The 23,641-nt window shown below is 42.2% G+C and overlaps 1 protein-coding gene across 8 annotated transcripts; it reads left to right on the top strand.

The window, feature by feature from the left end:
• The first annotated feature begins 2,306 nt into the window (after positions 1 to 2,306).
• pax6b (paired box 6b) lies at positions 2,307 to 23,475 on the top strand. Of its 8 annotated transcripts, none has more exons than XM_056413398.1 (14): positions 2,307 to 2,478; positions 8,216 to 8,408; positions 11,206 to 11,259; positions 12,054 to 12,077; positions 14,546 to 14,676; positions 15,020 to 15,055; positions 15,141 to 15,356; positions 15,708 to 15,873; positions 19,047 to 19,205; positions 19,392 to 19,474; positions 19,597 to 19,747; positions 20,582 to 20,694; positions 20,974 to 21,115; positions 21,771 to 23,475. In XM_056413398.1, the coding sequence occupies exons 2-14, from the start codon at positions 8,396 to 8,398 to the stop codon at positions 21,854 to 21,856; spliced, it is 1,374 nt and encodes a 457-aa protein (XP_056269373.1). In that variant the 5' UTR covers positions 2,307 to 2,478; positions 8,216 to 8,395; the 3' UTR covers positions 21,857 to 23,475. The 8 variants fall into 8 exon arrangements, with proteins under 8 accessions (XP_056269373.1, XP_056269374.1, XP_056269379.1 ...); XM_056413399.1 differs by lacking the exon at positions 2,307 to 2,478 and adding an exon at positions 7,936 to 7,981; XM_056413404.1 differs by lacking the exons at positions 2,307 to 2,478; positions 20,974 to 21,115 and having other exon boundaries at positions 8,158 to 8,408.
• The last annotated feature ends 166 nt before the right edge of the window (positions 23,476 to 23,641 follow it).

Below are 23,641 nucleotides of genomic sequence, written 5' to 3'. Positions count from 1 at the left end.
GTAGGGCTTATTAAAACATTTCACACACAGGGGCAGAGAGAGAGAGAGAAGCAGTGTGTTCGCGGCGTGTGTGTGTGTGTGTGTGTGTGTGGGGGGGGGGGGGGGGGGGTAATTATTAGGGTATATTATCATTGGACTCTGCATCTTAAATTGAAAATATCAGATGACCTATCCAAACATCTGCAGTGACAGTCAGCAGGAACAGGCCTGACAACCAGATCAGAAACAAGAGTTTGACTAACTTAGTTCTTTCTTTACAATCTTAGCATTTATTCAGTCGGACGCGCGATACAAAACACTCCAAATGCAATTAAAAGCTCATAACTTTATGCATGTAACAAAGTTTCAATAGGGCCTATTCTATAGTTTAAAGTTGAAGTTGAGATCTAACTTACCTTCTCGACTCCATTGTTACTCCTAATGTAGGGGATGAAATGCTCCTTTGAACGCATCACGCTGTGCTTTCTGGTACCGTGCGTTGGTCCCATGGACACTTTTTCTTAGTGGCAGTAAACAATAAGCTCATGAGGCGTATGGCAGCATAATGCTCTGCATGGCTAGAGAGGGGAGGTCGATCATTACACAATGTGTTTCAAATGTGACCAGAGCGAGCAAGAGATTGACATGTCCGAGGAAAGCTGTCACCGGGCTTCCTTATATATGCTTAAGATATTCTCCCCAAGTTGCATGCATGTTGTCCATTGTCCTGTATACACCACTTATGGAATCAGATCCAATATTAATCATTTATTGAAATGTATGGTTGTAAAATATGCATGTCTGAGATTAAATGCAAAGGCTGATATTCATTATCATGAATAAAGGCCTATTCGAGTTGCAAAATTGTTTCTATATATTCATTTTAAAAAATGAAACAACTGTCAGTGTGCGCGTGCGCGTGCATGCGTTTGAGTGAGAGAGAGCGAGAGAGGGGGGGGAGAGAGAGGTGGCGTTGTGCAGCAGCGTGGTGACGGCAGAGGGAAAAACCGGCTGGACAGATTTGCGTTTCCGCCTGATCTGCTTCTGGAGAGCGCGCTGTGTGGGAAGGGAACGGGAGCACCTGGCCCGGCCGCCGGAGCCCATCTCGTTTTATTGACAGCCTGATAAGCAGGGGAGCAAGCCGTGCGGTTTCCAGCGCGGATGTCGAGCACCCTGCTGCGTTGCACAGTATCGAGGCCTCTTAATGGCTATTCCTCCAAAATAATGGCCCAAACACATGCCAGTCCTGACTGGCCCGTGTACCTGCGCTTCCCCCCCATGCTCTCCTTCCTGAGAGACCGGCGACGGCGCGGTTGCCCATTTACTCACCGTCTTGTTCAAATTGACTCAAACATCCGAGGCTGTGAAATAGGTTTGGAGGCTTTTAGCGCGCCTTAGTAAAAGGAAGAAAAAAAGCTAAAGCGCCATTACGACAACTTTATAGGGCTGTAGAAACAACGCGCACCGTGAAACTGGAACTGTGTCCAACATAAATCATCTTTATGGTTTTACATCTGTGACGCATTGAAACCGAGCGGTGCCAGGATAATAACAGAGGTTTTGGACACGTATTTCAACATGCTTCCGAAATACATAACGAGGAACAGTGAGAGAGGCAGTTTATAGGTCTGTGGGACTTGACTCACCTGTTCTGCCCAGACCTGTTGCTATACTGAGCATGCTCGGATATAAGAACACAACAACAACCTATAGTATAATCAGTCCACCCCTGTCTTCTCAGTATAGCTCTATTGTTAGAAGCAGCAGCTGTGAGGGGGAAATGCAGATTTAAAAATAAGTTATATACAACCTCCTGCTTCAAAAGACTACCAGGCTAAAGTATCCAAGTCCATGTGACATGATGCTCTTAAACTTATTTGTAACACCTTGTTGTGTTTCTTGTGAAACCGTCATTTAATCTACAGCACCAGGGGGGACGGTGTGAAATAAATCAAATGAAAGTACAATAAGAGGAAATAAAAGGATAAAACAGGACGTGGTCCCTATACAGAATGGTGTGTTCGCCTGCAGTCCCTGAGTCACACACACACACACACACACACACACACACACACACACACACACACACACACACACACACACACACACACACACACACACACACACACACACGCACACACTCGGACAGTAAACAGGCCGGTGTGCTCCACATGGAGATTCTACCTTGTACACACACTTCCCCATTCTGCGCGCTGCGTGCTGTCCGAGGTATGACGTCGACCCGTCGCTCCAGCCAATCACTGCCAACTTGAGGCTGATGCTGAAGGGAAAGTTGCTGGTAAGAGGCGCAGATATTTTTTTCCCCCCACACTCTCATTGACATTTCAACTCCACGACGGATCCAAAGCTAGATATAGATTTTAATCGGGACCTATAACTTTCTGTGGCTGTGACACGGAGGAGCGATCCGGGGCGGGAAGAGGCGACTTAACACACGCACCGGATACCGGCAGAACCGCACAGCTGCGCCTTCAGCCGGTGAGTTTGGACGAACTATACTTTACGTTTAAAATATATATATATATTTAACTATGGTATTTAAAAAAAATGATCACCTTGGAAAAACTAAACACTGAAAATTGGCACACTTTGTCTCCTGTCAATTTTAAACGGCGCAGAGAAAAATTCAAAGATAGAAACTTATGCAAACATGCAGATTGATTATGAAACCGCTGCTATGGGAAAAGTTCGGTTCGATACGGGTGAACGTGTTGGCACGTTGCTCGGTGTTGCCCACGGGAGGGGCGCGGACACCCGCATAAAGTTTAACACAGCGAGCTGACTTGTTGTCGTCACTCATTCACACACACACACACACACACACACACACACACACACACACACACACACACACACACACACACACACACACACACACACACACACACACACACACACACACACACACGTGTAATCAGCGATCTTCGTTCAAATATTGAGAGCTTTTTGGCTGAGGGGGAATTAAAAGCTTCGACCTGGACAGTCCAGTGAATGTTCATGGGACCCATCAGCGCGGTGGAGATGACGCTGTCATCAGGTTGTTTATGCGCTTCTTCTTCGCGCTGGAGTGCACGTATGTTTTTTTGCGGGGAGAAACAGCTTGATATGTGGGCTGGGAGAAAGAAGATATGAATTGTGTAGTAAAATACAATTTGACAGCAATTTTTCCAAACAAAAATTATCGAGTTATAAGCATGTTGGGAAATGAGATGCACCCCAAGGGTTTCAGACTGATTTGGGTTTAGAAAGGGACCTTCTGTTTATACGATTGAATTGATGTGTTTTTTATTAATAATAATTAAACATATATAAATATAAATACACATATATATATATATTTATATTTATATTACTATATATATATATATATTGTAATGGTATAGGAAAAAATATATTATAATTATTTCCTATATTAAAGATGATGATATAATCATATTTCCAAACAGTAGTTGGGCGATGTGGCTCTTCTGTGTGTTTGGGTGTTTCTGTCGGTCACGCTCGCCGAGCAGCGCGGTGACACCATGAGCCCCGGTGCTGATCTCCTCCGCCTTCAGCCTTCAGCCTCCAGCCAGGAGAGGGCTTCTGTGGGCTGCACGAGAAATGCCCCGAGCCTCTCATTGTCTCTCTTCAACTTCCAAGGATCTGTAGAATAGTTGAATTAAAGTTGCTAAACACATCCTCTCCAGAAGGAGGAGTATATGCACTATATAATTATGTTCAACATTATATAATGTAGACCTTTAATATGATGGGACGTGTTTAAAAAAAGCACTCTCAAAGCTTTTTTTATTCCTTTTAAAAAGGACCATTTGTGACATTTCTATATTTCCCTGGTGGTGTTATATTTCCCTAATGTGCTGAGTAATAATTGGACATTTGTTTTCTCACGCGGTCCAGCACTCTTTACAAAATAGCAGATAAATGAAACAACTGCGAACAAGTCAAACAAGCATGTGATTGTTTAATTATTGTTGATTAAAAAAAACAGAGCTGTACATTGTAAAAGTGCAAATAATTTATGCAAATAAACCAGCGATGTCCTCATTAATCTTTCCAAAGAGAATGCACGTGACAATCCGAGGCTGTTTGATGAATGACAGGTCATCTCAACAAGAATACATCTTAGAAATCCAGGTCGACATTTGTAGAGATCATTGAGATAACAACATGAATAACACCAGTAAAACATAATAATTGTTGTTTTTTCTTCTTTTTTTAAACTACATTTTTCATAAATCATTTTTGTACACCTCTAACCAAATAATGACTAATAGCCTCAATAATTTAAAGTGTATATAATAAAACAATAGTATAAATAGTAATTATCATGATAAATTGTATAAAGGATTTAATGATTTGCTTAACAGTGCATACATCAGGTTTATTAAAATGTGAGGCCTTAAATGATGACTTCTACTGAGCAGCAGGTAGAGTTGGGATGTTTAGGAGGTAATAATAGTTTAAGTATTTGTAATGTGTGCAGCGGCATCCTGAAACACAACAAAAATCAGGGTAAAAAACATTCTCTTCTAAAAAAATATGATATGTGCATTAATCTCCTTATAAAATCTAAATAAATACGAGGGATTAAGCCATTTTTGTATTCATCTGAAGCAATCTTGTTACAATATTGAAACATGTTCTAATAGAGCTCCCCAGATGTCCTGCTGTATAAAGGTGAGTGAACTCTGACCTCCAGGGAGGGATCATCACAAAGGCAAACAAGTATTAATTAATTAATAAATATAACAACAGGTTTTCACAAAAACAAAACTATTTGAAATTACCAGGCATATTTACACCAGTAATAAATAACAATTGTATACATGTGCATCAGCCTGTAAAGGGTACATTATAATCCTAAATAAGAAGTAAATTAGGGGCGTTTACCCATCACTATATTTCTCTCCTTGTCCGAAAACAATGTGACTGTTTTTCACTGCAGCTACTTTCCCTTATGTTTCTCTTTATTTTGTTTTCATTTAAAAGTTTCTAGATAGGTACAAATACCGAATTGCCTCGGGGGGTGGGGGGGGGGGGGGAAATAGCGACCAGATTATAAGGCTTTCTGTTCAAGGCCTGTGGCATTATGCTGCTAATCCGAATTGGGCTAATTGCTTTCCTAACATCAGCCTATCCCGTTTTTTTGGTGCTGACTTCTACTGCATAAGTGCCTTAAAATAGTAATGTATTATTATAATAATATTATTATTATATTATTTTATATTGTCAGGCCTGTGGCTGACAAATATGAACGCCTATCGACATGTGAGTGAAGGTTGTGAAAAAATAACCCTGAAATCTCTCGAGGGGTGGAGACAACGAATTAGCTCTCGGAGCGGATTTACAGCTTAACTAAAGAAATCAATAACCTACTGGAGGTATTGTTTCCAAAGAAAACTACTTGACACACTCATCGGGGAATCTGTCTTTTCAGCGAAGGGCAGGTTAGTGGTGGGAATTTCTGACAGCTGCAGTCTGAGACAAGTGAGTGGCAATAACATTTGCACCAAAAAGGTATAAACTATAAATATAAGCATATAGGGATACACATGTTTTTATTTATTTTTGCAATTGAGATATTTTAACATAAAAAATGTTAAGGGAAGTTCCATGTTTATCAGCATTTTGTGACACAATTGAACTCAGTGTCCAAATCAGAAAATGATCATGTTACCCATGAATGAAAACAATGGCTCTCCAATGAGTGTGTTGGTGCTCTGCATCAGCTGTTCAGGCTGACCGACACAGTTTATCGTAAACACATGCAACAACTTCTTAGACCATCTCAGAGCGTCTCTAACTTGAGGCCATGCACATTCTCTCCTCAGAAAATGATTTCCCTCGATTAAAAAAAAGAAAAGAAAAAGAAAAAAGTTAATTCTGAGTGATAACGTGTGTTTGAAAGTTAAACTCCACCTTCAGTTTGACAGCATCATAACCAACCCGAGTTCCCCTCATTGCACAAACTCCTATCGGGTGGGGGCGGTGGGGGGATGTTTGTGGTCTAATGCATGTCTAATAAGGGGGTCCTTGACGTGAAAATGTTGCCCCCCCCCCTCCCTCCATTGCTGATATAAGCTGCGGCCATTCACGGTCGGCTATAGGCCGAGCCACCAGTCTAAGTGAGTAGAAACAATGCAGGAAGGAGAAACAGATGAATGTGCTCGTTTAGTTTACGGGTTGTTTGATGAAGGAGTATTGGCCAAAGTGTTGTTCCTCACCGCGGGACCCTCGGTGACAGTTTGAGCCGGTCCTCTCAGCTCATTATCTCGCCGGCCCACTGAGGGCCCCATTCAAAGCCGGGCAGTCCCACTCTCTCTCTCCCCCTTCCTCCCTCCCACCTTCTCTCTCTCTCTCTCTCTTCCTCCCCCCTCCCTGCCTCCTCTCTCTCGCTCTCTCTCTCTCTCTCTTCCTCCCCCCCTCCCTGCCTCCTCTCTCTCGCTCTCTCTCTCTCTCTTCCTCCCTCCCTCCCTGCCTCCTCTCTCTCTCTCTCTCTCTCTCTCTAGCAGCGTCGTTTGTCTACTCATTGAACCCGTAGTCAGGAATGCGATGGTTGTTAGGGAGCCCTCTTTCACCTCCGAAGTGTTTTATTGATGAGCTCTGACTTCTCCAACTTTTTTCACATGTCAAAGAAAGTCAAGTGTAGGCCTCCATGATTTCATTTCAAGGCCTCCATCCTAAAAAAAAGAAAGAAGAGATCTCCCCTCCCCCTGCTTATGCCTGTTCCCTCTCCACTCTCTCTCTCTCTCTTTGCCCTTTCATGCACCCCCTTTTCTGCTTTAGTTTGGCTTCCACTTCCATACAAGCCTCATTCTCTTCCCTTCGGTTTTCCTCCCTTTGGAGTAAGCGACGGGGCTCCTCAGTGCTGAGACTGGTGCTGCCCAGAGCTCCGGCTGTATGCTCAAACACGGGCGCAGAGGGGTTGCTTTTGGGTGCGTTGAGGTGTGCGTTAATAGCCAGTCATTCAACCCGCGCCGTTTGGGAGCGTGTGGCCATGGCTGCAAAGTCATTTGCTTTACTTTATTTACGCGTGCTATTTGCTGTCAGGTCGGAAGAGTGACGTCGCGGTGCCTCGCAAATGTGTCCATAAAACGCAGCGGAGCATGGCTAAAGGCTGCGCTCTTTACGCATGGCGTCCTTGTTGACAGGAAGGGTACGGCTATTCAGGGGAAGGTGATACCCAAAAGAATCAACACAAGCACGTGGTGGACATTTTTGATGATGTCTTTAGTGAATGGAGATCGTGCCTTTTTCAAAAACTTGAATAAAGATTGAATCAAAGTAAATAATATCCCATACGCTGTCATTTCCATGCAGAGGTCTCCTCTCGGGGCTTCATATTCATATTTTAGAGCAATCCATTAACGTGTAACGTATGAAGTATTTGAATTAATAAACATTTGATAAGTGGAGGCTGAATCTAAACTTTTTTAACATAATCTCATAACTATGTGTCTATATAATATTAATGTAATATGCACAGCATCGGCTGCTTCATACAAAGTAATCTGCAGCTCTTCGTGATGTGCATTCAGTGTCCTGAGCTCCTCGGCTCACGGTGCTGCTGCTCCACTACTTCCCGTCCTCCTCGCAGCACTGGAGCCTGAGGTTGGAGCTGAAAGAATAGAGCCTTCCGACCAATGGGGCATTTCCGAGGCATGTTGCTTTGCAATAGGGCAATATTCAGCAAGTGAGCGCCGGGTATTTGCATGCGTGGGCTGATTAGTGGGTTGGGAAGACGAGATCCCCCCCCCCTCTCCATCCCTCCACCCCCTCCTCTCGCGCTGTGGCTCGGCCCCGTTTCCCGCTTTTGCTGTGGTGCAGGGGGAAGTGTTTATGTGGGGGGATGATGACAGAGGTCGGGTCGCGCTAATGGGCCAGTGAAGAGCGGCGGAGGGAGGAGAGGCGAGGCGCGCACAGCGGACCAGGAACACATAGGCCTACATTAATACACTTGTTCCATCGCTAATCAGCATAGGTGTGTTCATTCTCTCACCCCCACCTCCTTCCACCACCACCACCACCACTATTATCCCTCCCTTCTTCCCTCCTCCCCTCCCTCCCTCCCCCCTCTCTCTCTTTCTCTTCCCTCTCTCTCTCTCTCTCTCTTTCTGACTCTCTCATTCGGTCTCTCACACGCCAGCGCACATCCTCGCCAAACTCCGTGCGTCCTGACATCTGAGTTCACTGTCAATCTCTGTCCCCTTCGCAGGGATATCCCCTCCGTCTCCGCCGAAGACCACTGGAAACTAATTTTTCCTCTTCTGAACTTCCCGAGAGAGAGACGGCTGATCCTGGTCGGCTTTTTTTTCTTTTGAGTTTTGCTCGTTCTGTGGTGTGGAGAACTTGGCTGTAGCCTGTAGTTTACCAAGGACTTTGACAACGCCGCAGGATGCCACAAAAAGGTAAGATCCTGACTTAAAGTTAGTCTGTGCTGTTCAATTATGGAATCATTTTTCCTATGCTTATTATTCATATTATCATTATTCTTATTCTTATTATTCCCATTATTATTATTATTATTATTATTCCCATTATTATTATGCTTATTATTCATATTATCATTATTCTTATTCTTATTATTCTCATTATTATTATTATTATTATTATTATTATTCCCATTATTATTATTATTATTATTATTATTATTATTATTATTATTATTATTATAGGTGATTGATTGGACAGTGCAGCCTGTCTTCTGACTGGACTCTCCTTCAGCGCCTCTTGTCTGGGTTGTATCGGATCGGTTCTGTTGCTGTGTGTTTCGGCCGGCGGACAGCTCACCGCTTATTTCTGACAGTCCAGAGTAAAAAGTCCCGTTGGGCCGGGGCAGTGATCATGGAGGAGGATGGGGCGCAATGACCCGTTGAGCAAACGTGTCAGGTTGATTCATGCAGGCGAGTCACCCGAGCGCCTTCCACCAGAATCAAGAATCTCCATGAAGCTCCAGCTCCGTTTCCAGAGCAGCGTTCCTCTTTTTATTCTGAGCTGATTGCCTCAGTGACAGCGAGTGAAACTACTTTTACTTCGGAGCAATTGGGTTGAGTAGTATTTAAAGTAGTCACACACCATCTTTGACAGGCCTATCAGCCTATAATATTAAATTAAATAATTTCAACATTATAATACAACACAGAGTCTGTATGCAAATTGCTGCTTTTAAACTATTTTGTTAAAACAGACAAACGAGTAGAATAAAGCAGGAATATTAATGTGCTCAATTTAGAATCTTTATATTGTAATTTTAAAGATACATTTAGCATAATTCAGGCTAAAAATATAGGCCTAATATATGTTTTAAAAGACTGATGTAATAAACACACCAGACCTTAATAAGAGGGATTAATAATGTTGTTATTATTGATCCTTTGCGTTGAGATCAAACACGTTGTCGATATGCATGCTAAAAACTAATTGAATCATAAATATGTGTAAAATATAACATATTGTTTCAAGTCATGTACTACAACACATGCACTATTTCTGCACATACATGTTGTGAGCACGGCCAGAAGGAGCATTTTGAATTAAGACATTGTTGTTACGGATTACTAAAGGAAAAGAAATGCAGATTAGATCTTCGGGAACCACAACGTTTGAGGTTTCTTAAATAAATGATTTACCACTTGGACCTTACAGGGCTTTTTAAAAAGCTACTGACTAAACAGCTTTTATAGGCTGCTCAGGCTATTTTAGAATGTATTATTATTAGTCCACTTTAACTCTGACATGACATCAGGCCAACAACAATAATGACATCTGCATTAGTTAACCCGAGGTTATGCTAAACAGGCTAACTGCGGCTATGTGGCCCAGTGTGATGGAATCTGAATTTGATTAATGCAGCCTATTTGTGAAACATGAAAGAAAGCTACAATATAAATGCAATGGCGGCCCCCGCGTGCACATCCCACGAACTAGCCCTGGACTACAGTCTGTTCGAGGCGTCGCCATCAGGCCACTTTGCTCTGCACACAACACAAACTTCGCATGGAGGGAGAAAAACCAAAACTTCAAACTTCTCCCTCTCTGGCCCCCTTTTTAGCCCCCTCCCCAGTCAATAGCTTCTTTAATGCATTTGTCTTTTCCAATTTAGCGCCCTACTGCGCTGTTGTGTCTCCAAAGCCGCTTTACAACCCGCACCAGCAGCACAACACTCAGCCACCGAATATTACAAGAAACTATACTTCAAAAATATATATTTCTAAAGCATGGGGGGGCCAACTCAACTCACATTCACGCACTAGCGGCACGGGGTCACGATCGTGTGTGTGTGTGTGTGTGTGTGTGTGAGAGAGAGAGAAAGAAAGAGAGTGTGTGTGTGCGCGCGCGCGTGCGTGCGTGTGTGTTTATGAATGGTCCCAGAGGGGGTGGATGCATGCCTCCGGCTCTTTGTATTAATCTGAACTTGTTGGTGTGTTTAGTGGGGAGGCTGTGTGTGTGTGTGTGTGTGTGTGTGTGTGTTTCTAGTCGCGGAGCCGAGTTTGTGCTCCGGGTTTGAGGCATACGAGGCAGGAAAGGGGGAGCATTGTTGCGAGTCCAGCAGGCTTTGTACCCTAGCTTTGTACCCCCTCCTGGTCTGGACCTTTGCGGTGCAGTGAGGCGAGCTAGACAACGTGTGTCACTGTACAGACTGCAGCTCATATGGAGCGATATCAGGTTTATAAGGCGATGAGGAAATAAATAGTGCTGGAAAAAGTTACAGACCCAATTTAATTTCTTTTTTTGACAAGTGCTGTCTGAAATATATAGGCTTCACGTCATTTTGTCCTGCGTACATTTTTTTTACATTGTATTTTGCTTGGCAACAACATTGAGGTTAATTTTAAATGAAAGGGCACAAATAAAGAGACAGTGAGTGCATCAGTATAGCTGTGGCTGTGCTAATGTGTTGTTCTGCTTTGTCCTTAAGGGAGACATTAAGTAGTGAAAACGGCAGATGATTGACTAAATTGTTAGAGTGGACAGTCAACTCTTGTTTACAGGCAAGTTTAATGAAAATACATATTTATGGGGATGTGAATATTCTTTATGCATCAATAATGTTTGAAAGCACAAAAGATCCGCAGACATTATAATCGAACGATGAGATGAGAAACTTAATTTATATTTTAAAAAATTAAAAAATGTTGCAACTAATTTGACACGATGGTGTACATGATGCTAACCAGCTTTGTCTTTTCCTTGTGACGCGTATAGAATACCACAGCCATGCCACGTGGGAGTCTGGCGTAGCCTCAATGATGCAGAACAGTAAGTTGTTTTCATATATATTTTGTGTTTCTTTACAAAAGTTTTGATTAGTGCCGCAAGTTCTACTGCGGCTGCATGGAAGCAACACCCACTGACAGTATGCACTGCTTGTTGTTGCGCAATAACTTTCGGGAACACTTTGAAGGAAAGGGAATGTATACGTGCAGGCATATATGTGCATGACTATTTATGAGGTGCAGGGGATAAATATTCCCGGTTATTTTAACGGCCGTTTTATTGCTGTTAATTATTTGTATTTTTTTGCAATGATAGGTGGAGAAGTTATTTTTGAACAAGTTTATCACAAGTCGTGGGTGAGAGAGAGAGAGAGAGAGAGAGAGGGGGGGGGTATAGAGGGGGTTGGGTTGAGAAGGAGATTTTTTCTTTCTGCTTGAGTTGGTATTAAATAATTGCACAGCCGTCTGCATTAGCGTTAGAGCTGGCTGCCAGGCTGCATACGAGATGAGCTGCGGAGAGAAGAGCCCTGCATGAAACATGAGGAAAAGCAATAATGTCGTATGTAGATTAGTCCATATTCTTCACGGACAGACAGCATGAACTATAGAAAGAATGCTCATATTACAAACCAGCTTGAGTGTTAGGGGCAGACTGAAGATACAACTATTAGCAGTCATATTGTCGTGGGTGCTAATCAAAAAACATACATGAAGTTGCTTGTTTAGGCCTCTGTGTTTAAAGGGGCCTATATGAGTTTGAATATCTGTCTTATTCGTGTGTCTGTTGAAACATAAAAGGATAAACATGAAACATTTTCTCTCTTGCTGCTGGACAAGAGGTGTATGACATCTGTGATGAAGGTGTGTGGGATGATTTTATTATATTATTCTCCATATACCTGTGCTGTAATCTGTGAGCATTAGTAAACACATACTAATAATGTTTGAATCCAAATGTTGGGACACCGTGACAGTTGGTTTGTTTGATGTGGGGAGAGAGGTGTAATTTGTAATTAAAGTGACCTGTGATAAAAAAATATATAGAATACTTTTGCAAAATGCTGGCATTAGTGTCATATTTTATAGATACAGCTATTTAAATTTTTGTAAATTTCTATTTAATGTTTTGCTTGCCAGTGTAACATCAGAGAGCTGATGGGGCCTTATCATGCACACAGTGCTCTGCAGCGGAGTGATGATAAAGGGATGCTCCCCTGGCTCGGCGTGTGACGTCTGGTGGAGTAGCCGAGGAGACGTCACTGGACCCGGCCCTTTGGGTTGTCTAAAGGTCGCGACGGCCCTCGCTGGCTTTTGTGCTAATAACTCCTGGGTGTAGATGGCGGGGAGCGTCCAAATTGACACCATATGTTTTCCTATTAGTCGACTTAGCGATAGAATACAAGGCGCATAATCAGCGCCAGCGGGCGCGATCGACTCATGGGCACTTGAGGGAATTGTGCCATGATTAAGACTTAACCTTAGGAGAGTTACATTTGTATGTGATGTCCTTATCTGACGGGTTTATCGATCCAGAGGATTTATATGAGAGCTATAAATCAGATGTGACGGAGCAGCTCTGGAGAACCCGCAGAGCAGGACTGTCAAATGCGGGAAGGCCAATTCCAACGTATATAAGAAGTCTATTAATTCCACTTAATCCTGGAATTACCAAAGAGCAGGAGGGATGATAATGGATTAACTATCAATCAGATCCATGATGGAAGATTATTACGCATAGCGGCCAACAAATAGGGGATATGTTACTAATTTAAACAGGTTTATTTTGTTACTCAGCTACACACAGGCCCCCTTTGGTCATTTAAGTACAATTAAGTGTGCAGTTTAAAGCAGAGTCCTGTGACACATTTCAGACTAAAGACGCCTACCGATTGCGCACAACAGGAATGCATGTGGCTGCGAGCATTTGTTGTCAAATACAAACAAGGGAGGGGGCGGGGGTGGTGGAAAGAACTGCATGTCACTTTTAATATGTTAAGAATCCAGGCGCGCCCTCGTTCCTGTGACCGCGCGTAGCCCCTGGCCACCTTAAAACGAAGTCTCCCTCGGAGGGTAAACGAGTAGCGTCCAATTTTGCCCGAGTGATATCCAAATGCAGACAGAAAGGGTCGTTTTATCATGCTACTATTTGTCGTGACGATGCGATTTTCAAAAGCAGAGCGGTGTCATAAAGTGACATGCCTGCCACAAGTGCTCCAACTGATCTTTTCAATTAGCCTCCCATGCATGATCCGAGGCGACTTCCGCCTATTTCCAGAAATTAAGCTCAAACTTGACGTGCAGCTAGCTTTATTTTAAAGACAAATGTCAGGCAGGCTCATCATATTTTCCCCCTCTTCTATATTTGGAGCTTATTTATTGCTCAGGAGCCTCTGCTCCCGGAGTCAATGTACCGGGCGGCAGCGCAGGGGAAGGGAGCGCATGCACAGAGCAGCAGCTCAGGCACTCCGGGGAGTCGGCTTCCCATTTGGCTTCAGGTTTGCTGGTTTATTTTGTGCTTTAGATAAATACCAGAGCATTATTTAAGAATCGTTTTTTTAAAAGTAATCGTTTTTTAGACAATAACCAATCATAACAATGCTATTTTAGAGCTAGATTCCTATGTGGTGTCTGTCTTTATCTATGCGTAATTCCCGTGTGCTTATAGACCCAGTCGTCGATTTAAAGTCATTTTCCAGAAAGCGATTCCTTTGAATGAAAGCTAATTTAATAGATTATTTCAAATTCTGGTATTTTCTATGATGGTCAGAGCTCCTGCATGATTTTTATTTTGAGGGTAGTTTTTGAGTGAGGTGCAGGTGTTGCGCAGCTGTATGAAGGGATGGATAACGGTGCGGTTGTTTTATTACCGACGTTTGCCGGGTTGATAACAGGTTGGTTTAGTTTTTTAGGGGCAAAACACCGACTGGGTTGTTAATTTTATTTTGAAAGAAAAACATTTAGAGATGTTATAGTTGATGCGAGGCTATTGTCGTGTAGTCCTTGTTTTGCATGTGTTACTGAATAACTGCGCAACGCTCGTCTTCATATAGATGATACCAAGCGGTTTAAAAGTTTATTAAAACTATAGTGTGATCTTAACACTTTAATTCAACCACATGGCAATTAATTTTGAAGTGAACTGTTCTAAACCGTCTGTATTTCTGGTATGCTGTCTTCATGTGTCATATTTAACTCTGCTATATATACACGCGCTTATCACATTCTCCTCTCCATTAATATAGACTAATTTGCGTTATGACCGATATGTTTTAATTTGAGTTTTTTTATTTTTACGATGTGATGACCGCGATGCCTTTGTCTCCATGTAGGTCACAGTGGCGTAAACCAGCTTGGTGGTGTGTTTGTTAATGGTAGACCGCTGCCGGATTCCACCAGGCAGAAAATAGTTGAACTCGCTCACAGTGGTGCTCGACCCTGCGACATCTCCAGGATACTGCAGGTGACAGCCACACTCCTCCTTCAACAGAAAAACAGGGTTCATGCAGAATTTGTTTCCAATGGATGCAAACTTTTTTTTACCTTTTTTTTTTAATAAAACAATTACGCAAAAATATGAAAGACATAACGGTATGGTTTCCCCGTGAAAATCCAGATTTCCTGTATCTTAAATGTTGCAATTTAGGATTAAAAAAAAAAAAAAAAAATCTAAATAATTGAATTATTACATCATTCCCTTTAATGGAAATGTAATAAGGCCGCCACAAAAGGATAGTAATTCCTGCTCTATTAAACAACACACCTAACGCCTAATACCATTGAAGGTATATGTTTTGTGTTTATAGACCCATGATGAAGTCCAAGTGCTGGACAGTGAAAAGGTGATAATTATTTGACGCCCTCTTCAAAATTCCGTTATTAGTCGTAAATAATGTATGTGAATTGTGTCTTTTGTTTTCTATCCAGGTATCTAACGGCTGTGTGAGCAAGATCCTGGGCCGGTATTATGAAACTGGCTCCATAAGACCGAGAGCAATAGGCGGCAGCAAGCCCAGGGTTGCCACTCCAGAGGTGGTCGCGAAAATCGCTCAGTACAAGCGGGAATGTCCGTCTATCTTCGCGTGGGAGATCCGTGACAGGCTGCTTTCGGAGGGGGTCTGCACCAACGACAATATACCCAGTGTAAGTGTACTGACTGTAAGTTATGTGCATGATTTAATTTGCCACATGAAATGATTTTTTTCTTCCTCATGCAGAGGGAAAAGGAGATGGGCAACCAACCATTTAGTCTTATTAAATAGAAAGTGTGTTGCGCGCGCATTACTGCGTGTGTGATCATCCAAACATATGCAGCCAATTAGAAGCGCGCTGTCCATTTGTGCGCAGAAACATCTTTCTGTGCACATTTATTATGATTATAAGGTGTATGTATGTGTTTCTGCGTGTGTGTCACATCTGTTTACTCGTATATAGCAACACACTGCTATGTCTAAATCTAATCTTGACTTTTATCATACGCAATTTGTCATTCAGGTGTCATCGATAAACAGAGTCCTCCGCAACCTGGCAAGTGAAAAGCAACAGATGGGCGCAGATGGCATGTATGACAAGCTGAGAATGCTCAACGGTCAGACAGGAACTTGGGGGACCCGGCCCGGCTGGTACCCCGGAACATCAGTGCCAGGGCAGCCCAACCAAGGTGAGCCTCATTATCACGCAGTGGCATTAAAGACACCTTGACGCACGCGCGTTGTACAGCCGGACGGTCTGGGTGTTGACGTCTGAAGCTCAGTGACGTTTAAACATGTTTGAATATGGATGCATTAGGATTTATGTGAACTCTCCACAGAGGTCACCAGAAATGATCACGTTTGAATATGAATAGTGTTACAGCTTATACTATTCCAGTGGTTCCGGTCCACGCCTCTGTGTGCGGGGAAGGTATTGTATCGGCATGCTTTGATGCCCTGAACAAGACCCCCAATTAAGACTCGTCGATTAGAGTAAGCCAGAGGTCATGCATGCAGTCTGAATGCTTCCACGGTCCCAGACATGGATGTGCGTGACAGCAGCTTGTCCTTTCAGCAGAGGTGTCCAGCCAACGGTCTGCATGCATGTTCCTCCCCTCCTGATGGAGACGCAGAGCCGGGGAACTGTACAAAGGAATGGTTTCCTTCACACGCAATGATTGGTTATGGGAACGGTCTCTATGTGTAATTGCTCATTAAAGAGGGCTTTGTCTCTCAGGATGGCATCATGCAGGAGGAGTGTGGAGATGCTCAGGCTGCTGTGGAAAGGTTCCACTTCACAGAGTTGTATGTGGGCCTACATGTAGGCCAAACATTGATCATATTTTTATATTAGAACACCTATTTACGCTTCATTTGTTTTTCTTTTTATAATTTGGTATTTTTACGATACAGCATTGCCATTGATTTATATGCATCATAATTAGGAATTTAAAGTGGCGAAATTCAGTCCTTGCAATTATAATAATTAACATTTGTTTGATGACTATTTGGTTAATAGAGCTGTTATCAACAAACATCAAAGCAAAAAGGATTTTAGTATAATAATAACAATATAATTATGAGTAATACGCCTAATGTTGTGGTTCATATCACATTATTATACATAACAGTAATATGGTACTTTTTAATTTTTTCTGTTGTTGGTACAGCCTGTCATAGCACTGTACATCCATTATTAATCATTATTAATAAAGATGATCATTTATAATAATTATGAAAACCCAAGAAATAATAATACACACATATTATTATCATTAATAATAAAAGTAATAAGGAACGAGTTATTTGTCTATCTTTTTTAATTCAATGACTATTTAACTATAACATGTTGTCTCGGGGGAACGAAAATATGTTTTCTATCCAACCAGCTCTAATGGCTACAGGAGAGTGACAGGGCCCCAAAAGAAGACAACTCTATCCACAGAGGAACGAATAAAAACTCCTTCCCGATTTTGTCTTTTATCTCTTTCTCATTCTCACTCGCTGCTATATGGCTCTAAATCCCTTCTATAGGATTTAGTCTCTCACTTTCTCTTTCAGTTCTAAGCGGTTTCTCAAGAGTGTTTTGATCCAGTCTCAGCAGCTGAAAGGTGCCGCAATTGGTTCGGTATCTCTTTTTTGCTGCTTTTCCGCCTCACTGGCTCAGACATCGTGATACTAAAGAATGAGTTTATTTCCCAGCGCTTTTACAAAGAAAACAAATCCCATCCTAGCGTCAGTGGGTCTGGCTGAAGGATAATAGCTGCACATTCACTCCTTTTTATGGATTATCCAGAGTGAAGAAACAAATAGCGTGGATACAAACTATTGGCCTATATAGAAGAATATACTTTTGTCTATTTGTAGCGAGGGAAATTGTCAAGAAACATGTCGCATCAGCTTTTCCTCCAGTGAACCACGACTTTCACATTTAGACACACTAAATATGTTTTCAGGGCTTCAGCAAGAATGCACAATTGCTTGTGAGTAAACCTGCAACTTGCTTGAATTCACATGATGGAAAAGGTGTTTTTGTATTTTAAAAGTAATAATATCGAACTGCATTTTTCACACAAGACAAAAGAAAGTGTGCGCACTTCAATGGGTGTCCACGTTTGCTTTTAAAGGGCACCGCAGCCTAATGCATGGCTGCTTATAGGCCGTGCTACACCTGTTCTTCGTGTCCACGAGCAAGGCAACACTCTCGAAAACGATGCATGCTAATGTTTTGGAAAACATGGAAAAAAATCAGCATAAAAAAACCTCTGAATTCTCATGCATGAGTTCCACTCATGGCTCCAGACAGACATCAGTGAGATATTACAAAAAACACTTATCAACGCACCCCTGCTTACTTTCGCATTAACTCCTCGGTGTGATAATGATGTCCAACAACAAGACAGACATTAGTCGATAAGCCTCGCCCTGCAACTGAAGGGGCAGTGAATAGATTGGCCTTATTTTGGTTGTTCAGGGGGTTGCATGCTCTCTCCTCACTCATTTGTTTCCAATTGAAGACAGAAATCCTGACTGGCGTGTAGCTGGCCGGGGGACGTGATTAATGATGGTAGTGGATAAGGGTTAACACACTGGACTCAAAGCTCTGTTGACTGGGATCCTCGTGCGCACAATGCCAAAGTACTATAGCTTGTGCGCCTCCAGAGAGAGAGGATCCTTTTGTCATCTCCTCCAATAGCCCCCCTCCCATATATTACACCCACCGAGGGCTCACTGCTCGTCCCCTGGCTGTGTCCATAGTTTAATGGTTTCCCTTACTCCTGAAGGCATTGTATCATTCTGAAAAGCGTCTTCTCCTATTCAAAAGTTGGTGGTCACCTCAATGGCTATACCAACGCCCATATGGGAACGACCATTGAGGCATTGCTCTGCCTTAAAAAAAGAAGAAGAAGAGGGCTAAGAGAGTTTGGGGTTTTAATACATTTCATAGGCTCTGAAAAGAGGCTCGCCACATCTTGTCACATTTCTCTTAACCTTTTGAGAACACACGCCATTGTTGGCGAGCGATAAGTACGCGGACCCGTCCCCTCGCCAGCCTGTTTTTCCCACAATATTTTATAAACAGTTTAACCGCGAGAAGCCTTTTTCCCCCCACATTGCTCCCTGTCCAACGCAGTCAGTTGTTTTGTCATCTGGCAACATTATAGGAGAGCAACTGCAATAATTCCTCTGATTTTTTTAATTTAATCAACCATGACCGATGCTTTAATTAATGATGTTGCACCGCGGTCTGTACAATTAGCTGCAGGCCGATAGGCTACAACACGCGGCCCGAGAATTCATTATTCAATTAGCTTAATTGAAAGTATATTTCCTTCATTTGCTTTTCTTTTTCTTTTTGCAGAGGGCTGCCAACCACAAGAAGGCGCAGGAGAAAACACAAACTCCATCAGCTCGAATGGGGAGGACTCAGAGGAGACACAGATGAGACTGCAGCTCAAGAGGAAGCTACAGAGGAACCGCACGTCCTTCACTCAGGAGCAGATTGAAGCCCTGGAAAAAGGTCGAGCAATCATTCAAACATTTATATCCGCCATTTTTTATTCATACATTTTCTTAATGTCATTGTTATTCCCCCCACAAAAAAACCCACAGGCTTCTGTTAGTCATAATGCGTTAGGATAGCGACATGTTCATGTTTTTTTCATGATATACTAACAATTCTGTTGTGCTGTTTCTTGCATTATAGAATTTGAAAGAACTCATTATCCAGATGTTTTCGCGAGAGAGAGACTAGCAGCGAAAATCGACCTGCCCGAAGCAAGAATACAAGTGAGTGATCAGAAGTTTTTTAAATTTAATTTAATTCGGTCACAACGGATGTGTGAAAGGTTTCAAAGATAATGAAGATAAAAGAAAAGAAAAGAAAACTAATAGGCAGCTTTTCGCTGTAGGTATGGTTCTCAAATAGAAGAGCAAAGTGGAGGCGAGAGGAGAAGCTGCGGAACCAGCGCCGGCAGGCCAACAACTCATCCAGTCACATCCCCATCAGCAGCAGCTTCAGCACCAGCGTCTACCAGGCCATCCCACAGCCCACTACACCGGGTAGGCCCACCACAGCCGGGACAGATACCCTGTTAGCAGATGTGTATAGCGATCCTGGCGCGTATACCCAGTGTTAACCCGAATATAATAATGGAGGAATAAGACAACGTGTGGCATCAATTTAGTTTCTGACTTTATTGTCACATGTCCACTTCAGCACCTCTAATTGGCTGCTCTATTTGTCCATCAAACAGTAACTGAACTAACCATATAAGGCCTATATATACATCCATATATATATAAATAAATATATATATATATTATATACATACATATAATATATATATACATACACATATATATCATCATATAATCATATAATTGAGAACACATTTCCTTGTGTATGATAACATACCCCCATCCCTTCAAATACTACTACAATTTGATATTAAAGAACGCTTCAACTTGTTAGTCACATAGCATTATTAATGTGCGTAAAAAACACACATTAAATGTCGTTTGGTTTCGGATCAGACACGATCAATGTTCGATATTACGAAATATTATTATACGTGAAAGCCTGCAGATTAATATAAAGGGGTGGGGGTAAAGGGGCCTCAAAGGCTCTAGTTCACTGACAGAAGCACAGCTGGTTTCCTTTGTGATGGCTGATTGGGCAAAACTTCTCAGCTGATTTATATCAGCGTAATTAACGAATCAGCCACGAGGGGCACATGACTGAGCTGAAGCTCGCGCGCACACGTCAATCACCTGAGACACACGCTGTACAGTGTACGTGTCCCGACCTATCAGCCCGTCAATGGACGAGCGCTAATGAGACGGAGGACTGTGACGTCATCGGGGTTTCAACAACATGTTCACTTTCGTTCACAGTGTCTTTCACCTCGGGGTCAATGCTGGGTAGACCCGACTCTGCTCTGGCGAACAGCTACAACGCGCTGCCCCCCATGCCCAGCTTCACCATGGCAAACAGTCTATCTATGCAAGTAAGTACACGCGACCACAATGCTCTGTAGTCAATCCTGTTTAAAGATGCATATATATTATGCGATATTGTATGATGATTGATGTGATTGTAAGAGTGGTATGAAACACGCATGAGTAATTTAAACTGTTTCCTGGCCCAAAAAAAAAAAAAAAAAGATAATTCTCAGAGAACCAACAAAGTATAAATTAGGTTAAATCAAGCCACATCTGCGTTACAGTATTACAGACTACAACTATGGTTGGCTAAGCTAATGTAACATTCTCTCCCCTATCTATAGCCCAGCCAGGCCTCCTCTTATTCCTGCATGCTGCCTACCAGTACGCCTGTGAATGGGCGGAGCTACGACACATACACGCCCCCTCATATGCAGGCACATATGAACAGCCAATCAATGACCGCTTCTGGTACCACCTCAACAGGTAGGCAGACAGTTCATTGTTTACCAACATGCATTGGGAATTAATCATCACAAACAGTGCACTCTTTGAAACATCTGCCACATTTCCTGTAAACAAGGGGGTACTATAGCCGTCTTTGATTCATGATCATGCTGCAGCAACTTTTCCTTTCCCTTTCTGTCTATATCGATATCTCTATACATTCCATACCATTTTCCTTCTGCAGTTGCATGAAGCTCATTTCAGTGGCGCTCTCCGCCATCATGTCAATCCCACAACTCCAGCCCATAGTTTAGTTCCACCCCATTAGGATGCTTTTACTGGGACCCATATATACCAGTTATAGTCATGAAGAGTTAATCATGCATAACCACATTTCCTCTGTGCTAAATTGCTAATTAATTTGATTCATTTGCTGTTCTACGCGCTCTGTTTAAATGCCATCGCCGAAGCCTCAATTTATGGAGCTTGCACGCCTTTTACTGTGCAGCCATGTGCAGAGCATTGTGACTCACTGCAGCTCCACTGCAAGCGTTTAACGCACAATGCTCTGTGCTCTGGCCCTGTGTTAGCTGTCACACTAACTGTGCATGCTGCATCAACTTATCTAATTTAGCCTGGTGAATTATTTTTTCTTTTTTACTGACATTTTCTCACCTTTTTTTTGTCTCTGCAGGACTCATCTCTCCTGGAGTGTCTGTCCCTGTCCAAGTCCCAGGGGGTGAGCCTGACATGTCTCAGTACTGGTCAAGACTACAGTAGAGAGAAGAGCTACTTCACCCTGTAAACCACCCACTCCACCATCGCCCTCCGGCAGTGCTCCTCACACATACACGGCACAGAAGAAGAGTAAAGAAGGCGAGAGAGGGTTGTGAAGAGGCAAAGAACTAGGAGAGGAGAGAGAGAAAGAGAGAGAGACTCTGGGAGAGCCTTGGGACGCCTGGCTTCTGTTTCTTCCAGCGGGACTTTGTGCTGTTCTGTAGCTCTAGGCACATTCAAAATGAGGATTTTGGGAGAGAGAACAACGATGGAAATTCGGGAAAAAATGGACCTCTGTAAAGTGCCCGGTTTAAAAAATGTATGGAACAAAAACGTATTTTTTCTTTTTTTTTCTATTTCCAACTTCAGTCATTGTTTCCTTTTTTTCTCTGGTGTGTTAGTAAATGGCTATTTGTATGTTAATATGAAAAACCAAGATCAAGTACTGATAGATGGACTGCTAGAAAACCATGTTGGTCTTGCGTTTTGCTTGAGAGAGGAGAGAACCTGAGAGATTCTGCCATGACTATCTTTTGATCTGCTTATATCGAGACTTTCTACCAGCCTTTGCATGGTCTCTGGACGCTGTTGCATATCATTAAAGACAAAAAGCTGGAGGGAAGACTCTTACTGCATCAAAAAAACCCTATTTATTGGTCTTGTTTCTTACGAATGGATATTTAGCAGAGGAAACTGAAACTCGATCCACCCACTGAGGCTGTGGTCTCGACTCCTTTGACACTGGGCCTGCGTTTGCCGGCTTATGAAACACGGATCACTATCGACAGCGGCACAACTTGGACCTTTTTGCTTTGGTGGTTGGATTGACTCTAGATTACCACGAAGAACATTAAATGTGGAAAACGGGTGTAAAAGAAAACCTGTAGTCTGTAAATGGTAGACTGCGTCTTCGATATAATCCAGTTTGTTTATGTCAAAATGTAAAGTACTCGTCTTCCCTAGAAATCTTCCAGAAAGATTTCTCCAATAAAAGTTGATTTCATTTATATCCCTGAGAATATTCTATAAATGTTCCATGCATCATAAAATACATTTCTTTAGGGTCAGGTACAATTTGTCTCTTAGGTATAGTTGTATTATAGTGTCCTATGGTAAAAAAAAATTGTGCTACTAGAAATATTTAATTCCTATAATTATGATTAAAGATTGCTTGACAGAGTTTTAAACTTAAGTGTTTGGCAGTTGTTTACAAGTACATATCAGATTTAATCATTGTTGATTGTAAAACAGACCAAAGCCTTTGTATTTCATCTAGTACACAATGTTTTTTTAAAAGATATTAGTCTTGTGTTGCAATATTTTGTAAACACGTTCTGTTTCGATTACATTGGCTTCGAGTTCGTAAGACTGCAGTCAAACCCCGCAGTCCTTATTTATAATTGAAGACCATTGGAGGGTTTTTCTAGCATCATCTGTCACGCTCTGAGTTTTTAATTTTTATTTCAGTGTGTGCGTAGAACATGGACACACTGGGTTTACGTCTGAGCAATGCTTCTGAGATAAAAACGTCTACTTTAACTTTATTTAAAATGGAGCTTTCTAAATGTATTTTGTGAAAACTATAAAACATTTTGTACAGTAAAATTGTGTCTTAAAGAAAACCTTTTTGCCTGTTTAATGCTGCGTCGTATACAGTGTCACTCTTCACTGAGCAAGTAAAGAGTCACGCATGTTGGCACCGTGCATCACTGTCATACAAATATAAATGCTGACAATGCATTTATTACAAGAGCTTGACACACACACACACACACAAAATACTTTTAA

The sequence above is a fragment of the Pseudoliparis swirei genome, chromosome 4 (genome assembly GCF_029220125.1).
Source record: "Pseudoliparis swirei isolate HS2019 ecotype Mariana Trench chromosome 4, NWPU_hadal_v1, whole genome shotgun sequence".
NCBI lineage: Eukaryota > Metazoa > Chordata > Actinopteri > Perciformes > Liparidae > Pseudoliparis > Pseudoliparis swirei.
Note: the sequence above shows the minus strand (reverse complement) of the source record. Positions and strands in the feature narration are given on the sequence as shown.

What these genes read in the sequence shown, in the direction of transcription:
- pax6b (XM_056413398.1), top strand. An exon ending in ACATCTCCAGGATACTGCAG is followed by an intron (nt 14,677 to 15,019) that starts GTGACAGCCACA and finishes TTGTGTTTATAG; the next exon opens with ACCCATGATGAAGTCCAAGT. An exon ending in CCCACAGCCCACTACACCGG is followed by an intron (nt 19,748 to 20,581) that starts GTAGGCCCACCA and finishes TTTCGTTCACAG; the next exon opens with TGTCTTTCACCTCGGGGTCA.